The 18,873-nt window shown below is 45.4% G+C and overlaps 1 gene segment (V, D, J or C); it reads right to left on the bottom strand.

Annotated features, from left to right (window-relative positions):
* Positions 1-2,402: 2,402 nt before the first annotated feature.
* On the bottom strand, positions 2,403-12,907 carry LOC133068075 (immunoglobulin heavy variable 4-38-2-like). The segment is given in 4 exon segments: positions 2,403-2,425; positions 2,518-2,612; positions 12,302-12,716; positions 12,799-12,907. Coding segments are annotated over 4 exon segments (579 nt in total).
* Positions 12,908-18,873: the final 5,966 nt, after the last annotated feature.

The raw sequence follows: 18,873 nt of genomic DNA on the forward strand, positions 1-18,873 counted from the left end.
CTTGACTTCACATTCCAGGATATCTAGCTCTAGCTGAATGATCACACCATTGTGATTATCTGTGTCATGAAGATCTTTTTCCTACACCTCTTCTGTGTATTCTTGCCACCTCTTCTTAATATCTTTTGCTTCTGTTAGGTCCCTGCCATTTCTGTGCTTTATTAAGCCCATCTTTGCATGAAGTGTTCCCTTGGTATCTCTAATTTCCTTGAAGAGATCTCTAGTCTTTCCCATTCTGTTGTTTTTCTCTATTCCTTTGCATTGTTCACTTAAGAAGTCTTTCTTATCTCTCCTTCCTCTTCTTTGAAACTATACTATCAGATGGGTATATCATTCCTTTTCTCCTTGGCCTTTCACTTGTCTTCTTTTCTCAGCTATTTGTAAGGCCTCCTCAGACATCTTCTATCTTTTCAATCATATGAGTGAGTAAATTAAATCAGAAAGAACTTGCGCTGCCTGTGTGTAGGTAATAAGACCTTCAACCAAAGCAGGAAGAGCAAGAATCACAGGACACATCTAGACTCTCTGGTCTGGACCTGAGAAGTGAGCTGATGCTGTGGGGCAGGGGAGGGAAGGTGTGGCATCTGACACCGGGGGCAGGTGAGACTGTTGCTACTCACCAAGGGGCATCAGGGCCTGCATTTGCAGAGATGCCCCGCATCTGACCTGGACACCATGAGCTGGTGGAGTTAGGAGACACATATAATTTCATGTTCCCACAGAAGGAAACATAACAGGTCCCAGGTTCATGGACCTCTTCTGTGCACAGATGTGTTGTGTCCGAACTAGGATCTGTGAGTTCAGTGTGTGAGTTCAGTCTGTGAGTTCAATGTGTGAAGATGTGGCCTCACACCACAGTATTTTTAATTTGAAATGTCATTTCATTTAATTACAAGGAAGTCTGTGGAAAATATATGTAATTAAAATTAAGTATGTCAAAATGTTGCACACTTTTGCACAAGAGCTCATACAAGAAGTGATAAGACATTGATAAATGTGCTCAGTCATGTCTGACTCTTTGAAACCCCTGGGCTGCATCACGCCAAGCTCCTCCGTGCACCAGTATCTCCAGTGATGCTATCTAACCACAACATCCTCTATCTTCCCCTTCTCCTTTTGCCTGAAATCTTTCCCAGCATTAGAGTCTTTTTCAATGGCTCAGCTCTTTGCATCAGGTGGCCAATATATGGGAGCTTCAGCATCAGCATCAGTCCTTCCAACAATATTTAGGGTTGATTTTCTTTTGAATTGAGTGGGCTGCTCTCCTTGCAGTCCAAGGGAAACTGAAGACCCTTCTCCAGCAGCACATTTCATTTACATCAATTTTTCAGCTCTGTACTTCAATAGAGCCCTTTAAAATGAAGATTCTCCTAGATATGGTGGACTCTCTTCATTGTAGGAACACACAGCAGACCCAAGACCTTCAAAACAAGCCATGACCTTACACAGTGGACACCTTGCACCCAAGTTTCTGGGCTAAACCTTCCTCTAAACCCATCATGAATTTAATGTTATCATTGCTTGCTTACAGGTCAGCAGTCCTCTTGTTTTCTAAGGACTTGGGTTATCCCACCTTTAGTGATCATTTGCCTCTTTCTTTCATCCTTTCTTATAGTGGCTAAGAAGAAGAAAATGTCAGACTCTCTGTTTTGACGACTACTGACCCCTTAAGTCTTAATCCTGCTTTTCTCCTCTGCCCACACACTGGAGATTCAGTAAGAAACTTGTTTTCTCTCTTTTGATGCAGGTGTGAGACTGAACTCACAGGAGCCTCCTCTGTGAGCAGGACCCTCATCGGTTCAACACCTCTGACCCCTGACTCAGGCTTCATTTCTGATTGCTGAGAGGATTTTCTCTTCTCAAATGACACCTGGATAATGGACGTGATGAAGGGTTTATTAGTAAATCCCCTTGGTGTATCTGTGTGTGTGTCTATGTGTGCACGTGCACATACTGCAAGTTTGAACCAAGGTTTGGTGTGGATCCTTACCTTTTCATAGTGCCCACTGAGCTTGATGCTGTGAGCAAGTGTGCAGACAACACCACCAGCAGCAGGGGTCTGTCTCTCTGCCTGATGTCCACCATGTGCATCGTGCTGCTACCTCCTGGCAGGCTTGCTCACTGCCCTGTGCTGAGCTGCCCCGTTGAGCCCCGTAGAGTGCCTTGCATGTATGTAGCTGACTTACCTCCATAGATTTGGAAATTACTTGGCACTTGGCGACAGAAGAAAGTCTCAGAAAGTGACTCTGCTTTTCTGCAGGAGAAAATGAGTTTCTCTTATTCCAACAAATCTTTATAAATCAGAGAATAAGAGATAAAAAAGAATACTGAGGCCAGAGATGTTCCCCAAGGGGAAGTATTGACTGTTGAGGAAATCACAGATCCTGACAGGAAACTGGCCCTTAACCTCCATCTGCACCTGCTCCTGGGGAGGGAACAAGAGTGAGTCCCGAGCACCACCCCTGCATCCCCCAGCCTGTCTCCTGCAGGCTGGCTTGGTTCTGGGCTCACACTGACCTCCCCCCACGATGTCTCTTGCACAGTAATACACGGCTGGGTCCTCGCTGGTTACAGACATCAGCTGCAGGGAGAGCTGGTTCTTGGATGTGTCTCTGCAGATGGAGGTGCGGCTCTTGAGGGGTGGGTTGCAGTAAGGGTTGCCACCAGAAGTGACGGCTCACATCCACTGTACCCCTGCCCTGGGGCTGGTGGATCCAACTCCCCAGTGACCACTGGTATGGAGGAACCAGAGACGCACAGGTGAGGGATAGTGTGTGGGACGGCTTCACCAGTCCTGGGCCGGAACCTGCAGCTGCACCTGGGACAGGACACGTGGGGACAAGGGGAGTCAGTCGCTGTCAGTCACCTGCAGCCACAGCCGTCAGGCACAGGAGAAGCCTTAACTTTTAGACCACAGCTCTGCCTTCCCTAGACCTCAGTCCTGTGTGAGGGCAGTTCTGTGAGCTCCCACAGCCCAGGGGTAGATTGTACTCTAGGGAATGGGGGAACATTGCACGTGGGGGAAACTTGTACTTATAAGTTGGGTAAGGCAGCTTTAGGCTCCACTCATCCAACTGGGACACTTGAGTTCTCTCACCCTGACGTTTGTTTCTGGAACACTTGGCCTGTGTGGGACGTTGCGAACAGGTCATGGCATTGTACCAGTTTTCTGATCACTAGAATAAAACTACACAGGATGTGTGAAAGTGAAGCTGCTCAGTCGTGTCCGACTCTTTGTGATCCCGTGGACTGTAGCCTACCATGCTCCCCCCTCCATGGGATTTTCCAGGCGAGAGTACTGGAGTGGGTTGCCATTTCCTCCTCCAACACAGGATGAGTAGGTTTCTACACAGGATGAGTAGGTTTCTATAATTTTAATTTCTTGGATCTTCCAAGTAGCTGTTTTCATTGATTAGAGTTCTCTCCAAATAATTTCTGAAATTCAGATAGAACAAAAAAATGCTTTCTTTATCAATTATAATAATCATATAGGTTTTATTTCTTAATCTTTTAATATGGTGTGTCATGTTGATTAATTTGCACATATTGAAGAATCCTGCATCAATCCTGAAGATGGATAATCCATCTTCATCACGGTGTTGTTTTCTGTTAATGTGTTGTTGGACTCTGTTTACTAGTATATTGTTGAGAGATATTTGCATTTTGCGTGTCCGTAATTTTGGCCATAATTTTCTCTTTTGTGATGTCCTTGTCTTCCTGTAGTATCAGGGTGATGATAGCCTTGTAGAAAGAGCTTGGGAGTTTTTCTTTCTGAATTATAAAAGAAAAAACCATTTGAGGATAGGTGTTAGCTCTTCTCTAGATGTCTGATAGATTCTTACCCTGAAGCCATCTGGTTGTGGACTTTTGGTTGTTGGAGCGTTGTTAATCACATCTTCAATTCCATTACTTGTAATTGGTCTGTTCCTATTTTCTATTTCTTCCTCATTGATTCTTTTTTTAAATTTTTTCCATTTTTTTTTTATTAGTTGGAGGCTAATTACTTTACAATGTTTAGTGGTTTTTGCCGTACATTGACATGAATCAGCCATGGATTTACATGTATTCCCCATCCCAATCCCCCCTCCCACCTCCCTCCCCACCCCATCCCTCTGGGTCTTCCCAGTGTACCAGCCCCGAGCACTTGTCTCATGCATCCAGGCTGGCTGGTGATCTGTTTCACCCTTGATAATATACATGTTTCGATGCTGTTCTCTCCAAAAATCCCACCCTCGCCTTCTCCCACAGGGTCCAAAAGTCTGTTCTGTACATCTGTGTCTCTTTTTCTGTTTTGCATATAGTGTTATCATTACCATCTTTCTAAATTCCATATATATGTGTTAGTATACTATATACATGCACCCCAATGTTCATCACAACACTGTTTATAATAGCCAGGACATGGAAGCAACCTAGATATCCATCAGCAGACGAATGGATAAGGAAACTGTGGTACATATGCATCATGGATTATTACCCAGCCATTAAAAAGAATTCATTTGAATCAGTTCTAACGAGATGGATGAAACTGGAGCCCATTATACAGAGTGAAGTAAGCCAGAAAGATAAAGACCTCATTGATTCTTTGAAGGGTATATCTTTCTAAAAATTTGTCCATGATTCCCAGGTTATTCATTTTTAACTGAGCTCGCAGGGATGTGCGGCTAAGGAACAGGAGGGAAATCTCTCCGTGCCCTGTGTGAACTGAGCAGGGACACATCCAGGGATGGCTTGCTAAATTCAGCACCTGTGAAAACCCCAAAAGACAACAAGGGCTCTTGAGCTTGGATGGTTCTAGTTTTAGCACCGTGGGCTCTGTGGATCTGTACACAAGTGGGCTGGGTCAGAGGAGTGTCCATGTTGCCTCCATAGCTCCCATAGCAGGTCCAGGTGCAGTCCAGGTGGCTGAGCTCTGAGGATGTGTGCTGGTGATCTGGTGAAAACCATGCATAAGAGCCACCAGGGCCAACTGCTTGCATGTTGGTTTTGTTCACTCACTAAGTTGTGTCTGACTCTTTTTTGACACCATGGACTGTTGCACATCAGGCTCCTCTGTCAATGGGATTTCCCAGGCAAGAATACTGCAGTAGGTTTCTGTTTCCTTCTTTTGGGCCTAGGAGTTGAACCCGGGTCTCCTTCTGGGAAGGCAGATTCTCCACCACTGAGCCACTGACAAGCCATAATTGCCAGCGTACTCAGAGATACCTTGGAATTGAGAGCAGTGCCCACAGCAGCTCAATGGTCCTTTCTTAATTCACTTCAGTTCATAGCAATCAATATGCCATGGAGGCCCGTTTGGGAGTGACTTTCCCTGGGCCCTGACACTCAGTGCCTGTTTTATTACTATTTTTTTCTACACCAGCACAACTAGAATGTGATGTAGGAATTGGTTTACCTGCATCTTACAGACGGGAATCTAATCTGCAGCCTGGACTTGCGGTGATGTGCTGGAGGGCACACATCAGGGCACAGTGAGCCCTCCTGTCTGTGCCTGGGCTTCTCACACTGGACCTGGCTGCCCCTACAGGGGATGCTGGACAGAGCCGGACGTGCCTACTCAGGCTCTGGTCTGTTCCTGGAAGGAGAACAGGCCTGATTTTCTTCCATTCTAGAGCTCCCTTAAGATGTTGTGGTAAAGAAAGGATTACAGATTTGTTTTCAGCACTTGTCTGAAAGTGGATGCTAGTATCTGTCTGACTATAACCTTTCCCACCAGCTATCTATGTGTCTAGTAGTGATTGCTTTGATGGTAAATATTTTACATAAAGCAAACCACACAGTAGAACAGGATGTAGGTATTGTCTAAGCCTGTAGGGATTTATTGGACCTGGAAGCAAGGAGCACATGTAGAGCACACACACCCACATCCCCTGTAACTTGCGTTATTCCCAGTGACCCACAGAGGATCCCGTGGTGCTGCCTGGGCATTTATGCAAGAGACCAGGCAGCAATGCAAGAGCCTCCATCCTGGCAGGGACAGCTGGTCTACCAGTAGTGCAGGGCTGAGATTTCACAATGAGGAAGGAAAATCTGTTCCCTTTTCTGTAGCCTGGAGGACAGTTCAAAAGCATCAATTTCTTGGTGCTCAACTTTCTTCACAGTCCAGCTCTCACATCCATACATGACCACTGGAAAAACCATAGCCTTGACCAGACAGACCTTTGTTGGCAAAGTAATGTCTCTGCTTTTTAATATGCTCTCTAGGTTGGTCATGACTTTCCTTCCAAGGAGTAAGCGTCTTCTAATTTCATGGCTGCAGTCACCACCTGCAGTGATTTTGGAGCCCAAAAAAATAAAGTCTCACACTGTTTCCAGTGTCTCCCCATCAATTTCCCATGAGGTGAATGGACCAGATGCAATGATCTTAGTTTTCTGAATGTTAAGCTTTAAGTCAACTTTTTCACTCTCCTCCTTCACTTTCATCAAGAGGCTTTTTAGTTCCTCTTCACTTTCTCCCATAAGGGTGGTGTCATCCACATACAACTTACACATGATCAAAATCTCATCAAATATTATTGTTTAGTCACTGAGTGGTGTCTGCTCTTTGATACCCCATGGATGGAAGCACCCCATGTTTTGCTGTCCTTCACCATCTCCCAGAGGCTTCTCAAACTCACGTCATTGAGTCGGTGAAGCCAGCCAACCATCTCGTCCTCTCTCGCCCCCCTGTCCTCCTGACTTCAATGGTTCCCAGCATCAGGGTCTTTTCCAATGAATTGGCTCTTCCCTTCCGGTGGCCAAAATACTTGAGTTTCAGCTTCAGCATCAGTACTCCCAATGAATATTAGGATTGATTTCCCTTCTGAGTGACTGATTTGATCTTCTTGCAGTCCAAGGGACCCTCAAGACTCTTATCTAACACCGCAGTTCCAAACCATTAATTCTTTAGTGCTCACCTTTCTTTATGGTCCAACTCTCACACCTGAACATGACCTATGGAAAGTCCATAGCTTTGTATAAAGGGACCTCTGTTGGCAAAGTATTGTACCTGCTCTTTCATATGCTGTCTAGGTTGGTCATAGGTTTCCTTCCAAGCTTTTCTTCTTTTAATTTCATAGCTGCAGTCACCATCTGAAGAAACTTTGGAGCTCAAGCAAATAAAGCCTGTCAATGTGTCCACTATTTCCCCCTCCATTATCTATGACGTTATTATGATCATAGTTCACAGATGCCATGACCTCAGTTTCTTGAATGTTGATTCTTCAGCGAGCTTTTTCACTCTCCACTTTCACATTTATCAACAGGCTCTCTAGGTTCCTCTGCACTTTCTGTCATAAGGGTGGTGTCACCTGCATATCGGAGGTTATTAATATTTCTCCTGGCAACCTTGATTCAAATTTGTGCTTTATCCAGCCCAGCATTTCGCATGATGTCCTGTAAATGTAAGTTAAATAAGCAGAGTGTCAATACACAGTCTTGACGTACTGCTTTCCCAATTTTGAATCAGTCCATTGTTCCACGTCCAGTTCTAACTATGGCTTCTTGACCTCCATACAGATTTCTCAGGAGGCGGGTAAGGTGGCCTGGTATTCCTGTTTATTTGAGAATTTTCCATAGTTTGTTGTGACCCACAGGCAAAGGCTTTAGTGTAGTCAATGAAGCAGAAGTAGATGTTTTTCTCATCAATTTATCAGATAGTAACAGTAATAAGACAAGCATTGGATTTAAATCCTGGAGAGACGGAAATGCCCAGAGAGTAAAAGAGAAGAATATTAACTTAACTAGGGCAGAGGCCACTGAATAGAATGAAACCACCAGCAAATTAACCTGAAATGCATTCCCTGAGGTCGAGTGAGGAAAAGGTGTGGTGGTGGTCACGGTCTCCTAAGTACTGTCCCCACCAGTGCCAGTGTGGACCTGCTAAAGTGTAACCAGTTGGTGTTGTTCTCCATGCACACAGGTGTGTCTTCCTCCCTGGGAGCCCAGGATTCCTGCCCGGGAACTTAGGTCCTCCCTGTATCTTGCTAGGAGGACTTTGGCTCTGGATTCTGACCTGGGACTGTCTCAGAGCACCTCAAATGGCAGTGTGACCTTTCTCCAGTCACCCCGTCCAACTGTGCCGTACACTTACCATTTATGAAATGGGGAAATGGGTCCCGTTTGGAAATGTGTAAAATTTCAGGTATTTTCTGATGTGAAGGAAGCAATCACAACATTAGGCAGTTTAAAGTGGCTGTCAACCTTTATTTTGTACACACTCTGTGCTTTGGGAGGGTCCACCCTGTCCGACGCAGGGCTCCTGTGAGGGTCTCAAGTTCATCTCCAGGGTCCCCTCTTACAATACACTCACATGTAGGGAAGGTTGACCTGACTGTAGCCTGGGGCTCAGTCAGAGTACAGTGCTGGGCCTCATGTCCTCTTTGTGTGGACATTTCTTGGGCCCTGACTTCCTTTGCAAGATGACTGTGTCAGCAGAGTGAAGTTTTTGGTGCCCTGAGCTTCAGAATGAATTTTTAGATATCAACCCACACACATGATTCATAAATCATTTCTAACTTTTTGCATTTGTTAAAAACTCTGTCCTGACAACAACAGTGGTAACAATAACACTGACACAGGAATCAAAGCATAGACTTAGAGAATAAAACTTACAAACATCAGAGTTGATAAATAGACCTGTATCATGAATAGAGAGTGTGAAGAGTACATCATGAGAAGTGCTGGGCTGGATGAAGCCCAAACTGGAATCAAGATTGCCAAAAGAAATATCAATAACCTCAGATATTCATATGACTCCACCCTCAAGGCAGAAAGTGAAGAAGAATTAAAGAGCCTCTTGATGAAATGAAAGAGGGGAGTGAAAGAATTGGCTTAAAACTCAACATTCAGAAAACTAAGATCATGGCATCTGGTCCCATCACTTCACAGCAAATAGATGGGGAGACAGTGCAAACAGTGACTGACCTTACTTTTCTGGGCTCCAATCTCAGTGAAGGTTGTGACTGCAGCCACGAAATTAAAAGATGCTTGCTTCTTGGAAGAAAAGTTATGATTAACCTAGACAGCATATTAAAAATCAGAGACATTACTTTTCCAACAAAGATCTGTCTAGTCAAAGCTATGGTTTTTCCAGTAGTCATGTATGGATATCAGTGTTGGACTATAAAGAAAGCTGAGCACTGAAGAATTGATGCTTTTCAACCGCAGTGTTGAAGAAGACTCTTGAGAATGCCTTGGACTGAATGGAGATCAAACCAGTCAATCCTAAAGGAAATCAGTCCCGAAGGTTCATTGGAAGGACTGACAAGAAGCTGAAACTCCAATAGTTTGGCCACCTGATGCAAGAATGGACTCATTGGAAAAGACCCTAATTGAAGGAATGAGAAGAAGGGCACAACAGAGGATGAGATGGATGGAACCCTTCACCAAATTGATGGACATTATTTTGAGCAACTCCGGGAGTTGGTGATGGACAGGGAGGCCTGGCGTGCTGCAATCCATGGGGTCTCAGAGAGTCGAAAAGGACTGAGTGACTGAACTGAAAGTTTCAGTTCTTTATTGAGAGACCTGTTAATTCTGGATATTCCAGAACCCTGATCTGGATGAAATACAATGTTCTAAGAGATCTATTTTGTTGCAACATGTGGAAATTTTCTTCTTTTCTCTACTTCTCAAACTTTCTTGTTGGAAACAGCATCCGTGTATTAACAGTTTAGCCTTAAAGGAGCAAGAGGTCACTAAGGAAAAATCAGTGTGCCAAACTCATATGTGACATTTAGTGTATCTGATATCACAAAAGGGGCTGTGCTTTTATCAGATAGGCTTCATGGTGTCCAAACTTTCCTAAATCCCAAAAGTAAATGCCTGATGTGAGGCTCTTCATGGGCGAATTGACTACTGTTGAGATTGGATTTTATAATTCTTTATTATCTAGATGTGATTCTCTCAACAGTTACAATCCCAACCCAATTTCATGGGGGAAACCAGATGACAGAGCTTTCAAGTCTTTAAAGGAGAGTTTGAGAGGCCACCTGCCTCTGGCCGTCTCCATGTTTCCTGTCGTGTGAAAAATGAAGGGGTTCCCTTGGAGTTCTCACTAAAATGAAGGGACCACCACAGACACATCAGGCGGCAACAGATGCTGTGGTGTGTGGGTAGTCCCCGAGCCTTACAGTCATTATGGCCACTGAGCTTCTGGTTACGACCCTTTACCACATTCAACAATTCTCAGTCAGCTGCCTCACCCCAAGAGGTCTTTTTATTTGCTGCTTCTTGCACGACTCCTCATCTACCCTCCACCCCCATCACCAGTGACGCCCATCATGATTGTTTCACACTCATGGACACCTCCTGACACCTGAACCTCTGGAGTTATCTACTTGCAGCGACTCTCAGGAGACAGACCTAAGCCTCATATGTTGCCACCAGGTACCTTCACCTACTGGACCAATGCCCCAGAAGAACTCTTCAGCCTCACTGGAAAGGACCCTACCAAGCACTGCTAACCAACCCTCCAGAGGATAGGAACTAGGATTCCCATGACACACAGTAAGAACAGCTGAGTCCTCAATGGACTTGCACCTCAAAGCTGACCTGAATTTAATGATATTTCAGAGTTTAAGGTAATATGTTATGAGAACTTTCTACAATATCTGGACCAGAACTATTGGGCATTTTTCTGCCAAACCCTGGATGATAATGTAAAATGTCACATGCTTCCCAATGACTATGATCTTGACAACACAGGGGTTTTAGTTAAAAAATGCCTGAGAGCTCTCCCTATCAGTCCTCTTCTTACCTAAATGTGACAGCAACAGACTTACAGTCTGCGCACTTTCCCTCTGAATGACACTGCACCCAGAAAAGTTCCTCCTGTCACTGAGAGACAGAAGTTTAAAAAACCCAAGTATTGATCATTTTCTGAGAAGGATCTTGAGAAAATTGAGGGTGTGTTAAGTTGTTTAAGTCGTGTCTAACTCTGTGCAACCCTATGGGCTGTAGTCCACCAGGCTCCTCTGTCCATAGGATTCTCCAGGCAAGAATCCTGGAGTGGATTACCATGGCCTTCTCCAGGGGACCTTCCCAACTCAGGGATCGAACCCTTCTCTCCTAACTCTCTGGCACTGGCAGGAGACTCTATTACTAGCAGGTGTTTTTTTTTTTTTTTTTTCCTTCTTATCAGTAATGTCACCTTGGAAGCCCTTGACCAAAAGTGGAAAGAGTAAAAGAATTAGAATAAGAATGAGGAGGAGAAGAACGAGAAAGTACAACGAAATAAAACCCAGTGGACAGGAGGAGGAGTTTTCATGCCCTTGGACAATCTCTGAATCGAACCTGAACAAAGTTACCTCTTCTTTTTTGCCAAAAAACTCAGGTAAAGAAAAACCACAGAGTTTTAGTTACAAGAGCCCTCCCACCTCACTTTTTACCCTGATACAAAAGACAGTCTCTCCACTTCTACTGGGGAATTGCACATGACTCTTTATAATTGCAGACTCCAATTTGTAATTCTCGGTTGGTCCTAAATAAATTCATTTTTGCTACCGAAATGCCTGGCAATCTGTTTTATGTCCAAAAGCTTACTTTCCACAATACTTTCCATTTTTCATTGGTTCCATACTATACTAAGCCGGTCACCTGGATGGACTTGTGGACATTCCTGCAACATCCTTGCTTAGATGAGAGAAAGTGGCCACAACCAGCCTGTGAGAGACTAGAGGAAATGAAGATTATTTCACTCCTGCTGAGAGGGGATATGGATATAGGTGAAGGTCATCATCCACTTTGGGGTCAAATTTGGGGTCCAGATGTAAATTAGCAAGTAGGTGAATTTGCAAAAACGGAATCCATGAATAATGAGGATAACTCCCTATGGGACATCGGATTACAGTCTGTTACACTACAGCTTGCAGACTTCAAAGTGTTTGTGAAGGTAGACTGAAAGCAGGAGGGTGTGTCTTCTCACTGAACATGTACAGAAACAGCAAAAGTAACAGTTGAAGGTTTCCTGGGACTTCTTGGGCCATTCACTAGATTTGATGACTTTGGACTCATATGGAAAATGATGGTGAGCCTCAGAGTTGTAGTCAGCGTCTATGGCAAGACAAAAACAAAACAGAGAAACACACAATTCTGACTATTGGATTACCCGGGAGTGTTGGTACATATTCCTCACAGACATATACATACAAACGCACAACTATACTTAAACGAAAAATGAAGACTATGTATGGTTTTATGAAAGCAGTGTAAGCCACAATAACGGAACAGTGAGGACACAGAAGAGGTTTCCAGGGAATCGCTGGGCGGGATGAGAAAACCAGATTCAAACAGGAGTTCCCTCCCGGCGCCCCCGGGGCACCTGCTCCTGCCAGCAGTCCTGAACGTGGTGGCCCTGAGCGCCCCCTGGTGGTCCTGGGCGCCCATGCAGGGAGGTTTCTGTCTGGGCTCTCTCTGACTTCCCCTCACTGTGCATCTTGCACAGTAATAGACGGCCGTGTCCTCAGGTGTCACGCTGCTCAGTGAGAGGGAGACTTGGCTCTTGGAGGTGTCCCTGGTGATGCTGAGCCGGGATTTCAGGGCTGGGTTATAGTATGTGCTTCCACCACTACTTATTCCACCAACACACTCCAGCGCCTTCCCTGGAGCCTGGCGGACCCAGCTTACACCATAACTGCTTAGTGAGAATCCAGAGACAGCGCAGGTGAGGGAGAGGGTCTGTGAGGGCTTCACCAGGCTGGGTCCCGACTCCTGCAGCCGCACCTGGGACAGGACCCCTGTGGACAGAGAGAAGCACGGTGACTCACGGGCTCAGAGGCCGCTTCCCCACGTGCCCATGTCTGATCCAGAGACACTCACCGCTGGGAGCTGACAGCACGAAGAGGAAGGTCCACAGTGGGCTCATCTTCGAGCAGATGAGAGTCACCGCTCCTGAAATCTCTTCAAGCCTGAGGAGGAGCCTGAATTTAAGTGACCTGGTGCTTTGTTTCCAGCCTGTGACCTGAGTGGATCTTTGCATGTGGGAGGGGCCTCTGCATAAAAACAGAAAACAATGAAAGGAGGTCCTGTCTATGAGGCTGCCCCTGTGAGGAGGTGCTGACTGTGCCCTCAGAGAACTCAGTCCCTGCCTGAAGACCCCCTCCCATGCCCCCGGGCCTCTGTGTCCAGGAATGAAAGGATGTGGATGGGCTCCGCAGGAAAAAAGATGTGGTCAAATATCAAGCACAGATTTTGGGAAGAGAGTAATCCCATGGAGGGTCATCTCTTCATTTGTCAATTAAACAGCTCAGATTCAAGGTCTGCATACTTGTCAGAAATTCTTATTTATTGTTCTTTTCTGCATTAGCTTATATTCATGAACAGGATATTACAACAGGAGCGAGAGATTATGTGATAATTGCATTCAATTAAAAATAAACCTCAATACAATTTAAATTGATCATAACTCCAAAGGATTCTTTATTTCCCTTAACAGGCAAGACCATTTCTTCATCTGAAGCAGTTTGAAATCAAGAGTTTCCCTGGAGGTGGGGTGTTCATAAGTACTAACCATGCAGTTAACTTTGTGGACAAAGTAGTCATTTCTGCTGAGAAGCTCATCTTCCCAGCATGGCTGGCTTGCCGAGTGGGCTGTCCTGCATGATCGTGTGCACAACTGAGTGTCTGCAGGAGCTTGTGAACCTCAGGACCTGCTTCTTGAGTGTGGACACTAAAGACCACAAGGCTACCAATTACTAAGGACAGACAGCGCCTGGGAGCTCCTCAGTGCTCCAACATGCTGGGCAGGTGCTCTGCTCACTCTGCACAGACTCCGTCCTCCTACAAGTTCTTATTTCTACCTCTCTGTGTCCCTGCCGTGAGATGGGAGCTCAGGGAACATAGTCCCCACCACAGTGGTGAGAGGACATGCATGGTTTGTGGAGGTAAACCTTCACAGTGAACGGCAGGCAGAGTGTGAGGGCGGCACAGTCAGAGGAAAGCCCCTCCTCAGGAAGCAGGTTCCCTTGAAAACCCCACTGAGAGCAGCTTTCTCGAGCCCAGGGTCTCTGTGTCCTGGACTGAGCCTGAGGTCCTCTGAGTCAGCAGTGCTGGAGAGCAGAGCTCAGCTCCCCCGTCTCCCTGTGGCCCTGAGGCTGTGGCCTCGCAACTGCATCCCGGCTGTGAGCATGTAGACTGGGGATGACGGCCGTCACCGCGTGTCTGGACTTTAGGTGGGTTTTCCGGGGGTGGTGAGTGCTGCCATCAGAGGTGTTATCTCTCCTGGAGCCAGAAAAGAGCGGTGTGAGTCCCCATCTCTGACTGACACCCTGTCCGTGTGACCCTGGCCCTCTCCTGCCCTGAGACGTCACCCCTTCGCGTCTGGCACAGGTCAGCTCTTCTGACTGAGGTAGAACCTACTGTCTATGAAAAGCCCTTTTTTGGTCTGGCTTGGAGATAGCAGTTCTGCACCAGCATGTCTTCTGTCCTGGATCCTGTTTACCGACACCTGAATGTGCTCTGGGGCGAGGTCCCACCTCACTCTGCCTCAGAGTGTGTGGCATCACTTGTCCCAGATGGCATGCACCGTGATGAGGACTCCTGTCCTGGATCAGGACCTGATCCAGGTGACCCTGGAATTGTGGGCCTCTGGCTTCCAGGTCACTGAGCTTCTGAGGGAAGAGAATGTGTCCTCTTCCCTTGGCTCAACACCTTCGTCCCTCATCAAAGCCAGTGGGAACTTGCGTGCATCAACTTGCAGGCTTTCCTCTCCTCCACTTTCTCTGGTCTTGTGATCCCATTGGACCACCTGTAAAATCCAAATATGCTTCTCACCTCACGGGACTGGAAGACTGCAGACCACATCCCCAAATCCACTGCCAGTTGGTCTATTATGGGCTTTAGTTTATGGCATTAAAACCTGAATCCCCAGAGAACCCCCAACAACCCCTCAGCCGTGAGCAATCAAATGCTGGTACCCACTCTGACCTGTTGAGTTCAGGGCTTTCTGGATAATGTTGTCTAGTAGCTTTGTGTGGAGTCTTTAGGGTTTTCTATCTATACTGTTATGTATTCTGCATATAAAGACAATTTCACCTCTAAAATCTATGATAGAACAACAGTTCTAAGAAGAAAGTTGATAAAAATACAGGTCTTCCTGAAGAAACTGGAAGTAAACAACCTAACTTACATCCTAAAGGAATTAGAGAAAAGAAGATCAAAGCCCAGAGACAGTAGAAGGAAGGAGAGAACAAAAACCAGAGAAGAAATCAGTAATATTGAGATGAATATAGACATACACACACAACAAACAATGAAAAGGATAAGTGAAACCAAAAACTGGTTGGTTGGGAATTTTTGCAAAGACAAACAATATCATAAATCTTTACCAAGGTTCACCAAGGAGAAGAAAGTACTGGAATAAAATGAGAAATAGATGAGGAGACACGGTATTAGACAACTAATACCATAGAGATCCAAAAAAGTCACATGGGATTGTTACAAACAGTTGTGTGCCCGCAAATTGTACAACCTAGAAGAAATGGACAAATTCATAAACTGCAAAACCTTCAAAACTGAGTCAAGATGGAACAGACAACTTGAAAAGACTGATCATTTGTGTCTAAGTTGAATTGTATAATCATCATTTCAAAAAGTTCCAGGAACAGTCCAGGAACAGACAACTTCTCTTGGGAATTCTACAAAACATACCTTTGAGGAATTTAAATGCAAAAATTCTCAACAAAGTATTAGTAAATTAAATTCAACAATGTATAGAAAGGATCCTACACCATCATATATTGTCTTTTACTTGAGGGTCACAGTTCAACATCTGTCAGGAAGCATTTAACAGGAGGCTTCCTGTGTGCTGTTTTGGATCTCTCAGGAGTTCTCTGTTCCTGATCAATTAGTGAATATTGAGGAATTAGGAGGAGGGGCAAGCCTTTCCTGGGGCTGAGGAATGCAGGCATTTCCTTCGTTAGCTTTTCAATATGGTGATAAGTACCCTCTTCCTTCTTATGAACCTTAAGGTAAAAGTGATTGTTTACAACTCTCTCTCTTTAATATGGATTGCCTTATGTTTTGTAAGTCTGGAATTTTAATCTTTATCTTTGCTGAGAATAACTACCTTGTAAGACAATATATATGCCCACACCATGTTGATTAAAACACCTTTGCTCCATCAGAGCTGGGGTCCCCGTGTCTGTTTGTCTGCCTTTCTTTCTTTATTTCTCTCTCTTTCTCTCTCTATTTCTGGCTGATTCCCTGGAACACAAAAGCCGGCTGCATAACCCAGGGAATATTAGCCTTTTTCTTTTGTTCATTCCCTCATCGTCGACTCCAGCCCACCAGGTTCTGGTCCAATACAGGACCAACAAACATCCAAAATGACCTATATGATAAACCACTTACATATTGATAATTACTTTAAATGTAAACTGATTAATGCTCCACCAAAAGATATGGACCTTGCTGATGAAACAAAAACAAGACCCATGCAATGCTGTCTAGAAGAGACCCCCTCAGACCTACGGACAGAAACAGATGGAAACTGAGAGGATAGACAGGATATTCCACGTAAATGGAAAGGAAACTGGGGTAGCAAGTCTCATACCAGATAAAATAGACTCTAGAGTACTGTTACAGGAGCCAAGGAAGGACACAATAATCTGAGAATCAGTCCAAGAAAAAGACACAGCGGTTGCGAATACACATGTGCCCAACATAGGTTTTAGAGCCTCAAAATCCACTAGCAGGAGACAGGCTGGTGAAAGTGCTCGGCTTCAAACATGGATCACCTTCGACAAAAAGGAAAGGAAAGCAAGGGGGCAGATCAACAGGCCCAGAGGCTGGAACAGGAGCCAAAGATTATTCCCAGACCTTGAAGCTTAGTAGAGTTTGCCTCAAAGGACTTAAAACAGTTTCTGGGCCCAGTGGGGCTTCCCAGGTGGCTCAGCAGTGAAGAATCTTTCTGCAATGCAGGATACACAGGAGACTCAGCTTTGATCCTGGGTTGGGAAGATCTCCTGGAGGAGGGTATGGCAAGCACTCCAGTGTTCTTGCCTGGAGAACCCCATGAGCAGAGAGGCCTGGTGGGCTAGAGTCAGTAGGGTCACAAAGAGTCCGACATGACTGAGGTGACCACGCACACACACGCACTGGGGCCAGGGATCCTTTCTGACTTTCATTTATCCTTTTTACAGAAGGAAAATGCTTGTAGCTGAGATATGCCTGTCTTAGAGTTGTATTTTAGGATGCAGATCGTCACCCATAGCTGAGGTAGAAGATTAGATCTGGGACTTGTGGTTCATGGTATTTAGACCAAATTTGCTCTTTATTCGTTAAGAGTCGACATTTTAGAGGCCTGCTGGGATTTGTTAAGTGTAAGGAGCCTGGAGGATGAACACAAGGATTTGCAGGGCTGAAGGTGGACTGTGTGTCTGAATCATTCATGGAGTCTATGAATGTCATCTCCCATGGCATAATGGACTTTGGAAAATATGAGTAATTTAGAAGTCTAGAAATTTTGAATATTCCTAGATTAGCATGTGGTTACAGTTGAAACAACAGCCATGTTGGTCAGAGGGAGGCCAAGGGCATCAGACCCTGGGAGGAGTGACCACTGATGGAAGGTGCTTTGCTGGGCTGTGCAGATGAAGGGAGTGCCTGAGAGCCAGGGATGCAGGCAGTGAAGTTCTAGACTGGACACGGCAAAGAAGCTGATTGTCCATGACTTTACCTTTTCAGAGTGCATACAGGAGCTCAGGTGGGTGGTCTGTAAACAAGCCTTTATTTCTCGCAATCCTAGAGGCTTGACGCCCCAGGTCAGGACACCAGTGAGGCTGCCTTCTGGTGAGGGCCCCCTTCCTGGTTCACACCAGGTACCTTCCTTCTGGGTCCCCACCAGGCAGAGGGGGGCAAGCATGTTTTCTGGGGATTCTTAGAGCAAATTGAACCCCATTTATGGAGACTTCACTCTCATGACCTAAGCACCGGACAAAGACCCCGATTCTAACATCATTATTCTAGGTGCACAGGAATTCCAAACATGAATTCTGTGGGCACAGAAGCATTCAGACCACAGCACTCCATGAGAGACTGAGGTGTGTGTGGTCCTGCCGCACCTGGATTCCAATCCAGTGAAACTGATTTCAGACTCTGACCTGTGAAGTGAAAGGGAATGCCTGTGTGTTGATTGGAGCCCTGCATGTGCAAGAACTGGAAGCATGGTCAGCAGAGTAACATGGACTAGAACGTGAGTCACGTTACCCAGTGTCTCCCCCATGGCTCCCTCTTACGTGGGGACCACAAGCACTGCAGGTCACCGTCCCCAGGAGGAGGTTCCTCAGGAAACTGTAATAAAGTTTATTTTCTTGGCCTCCAAAATCACTGCAGATGGTGACTACAGCTATGAAATTAAAGGACACTTGCTCCTTGGAAGAAAAGCTATGACCAACCTAGACAGCATTTTAAAAAGCAGAGACATTTCTTTTTTTTTTTTCCATTAATTTTTATTAGTTGGAGGCTAATTACTTTACAATATTGTAGTGGTTTTTGAGACATTTCTTTCCCGATAAAAGTCCATCTAGTCAAAGCTATGGTTTTGAAGTAGTCCTGTGTGGATGTCAGAGTTGGACTATAAAGAAAACTGAGTGTCAAAGAGTTGATGATTTTGAACTATGGTGATGGAGAAGCCTCTTGTGAGTCCCTTGGACTGCAAGCCAATCCAAGGGGAAATCATTCCTGAATATTCAGTGGAAGTGCTGATCCTGAAGCTGAAGCTCCCATACTTTGGCCACCTGATGTGAATAACTGACTCATTGGAAGAGACCCTGATGCTGGGAAAAGCTGAAGGCAGCAGGAGAAGGGGACGACGGAGGATGTGATGGTTGGATGGCATGACCAACTCGATGGATGTGAGTTTGAGCAAGCTCCAGAAGTTGGTGGTGGGACAAG

This window comes from Dama dama, chromosome 13 (assembly GCF_033118175.1).
Source record: "Dama dama isolate Ldn47 chromosome 13, ASM3311817v1, whole genome shotgun sequence".
Taxonomy (NCBI): domain Eukaryota; kingdom Metazoa; phylum Chordata; class Mammalia; order Artiodactyla; family Cervidae; genus Dama; species Dama dama.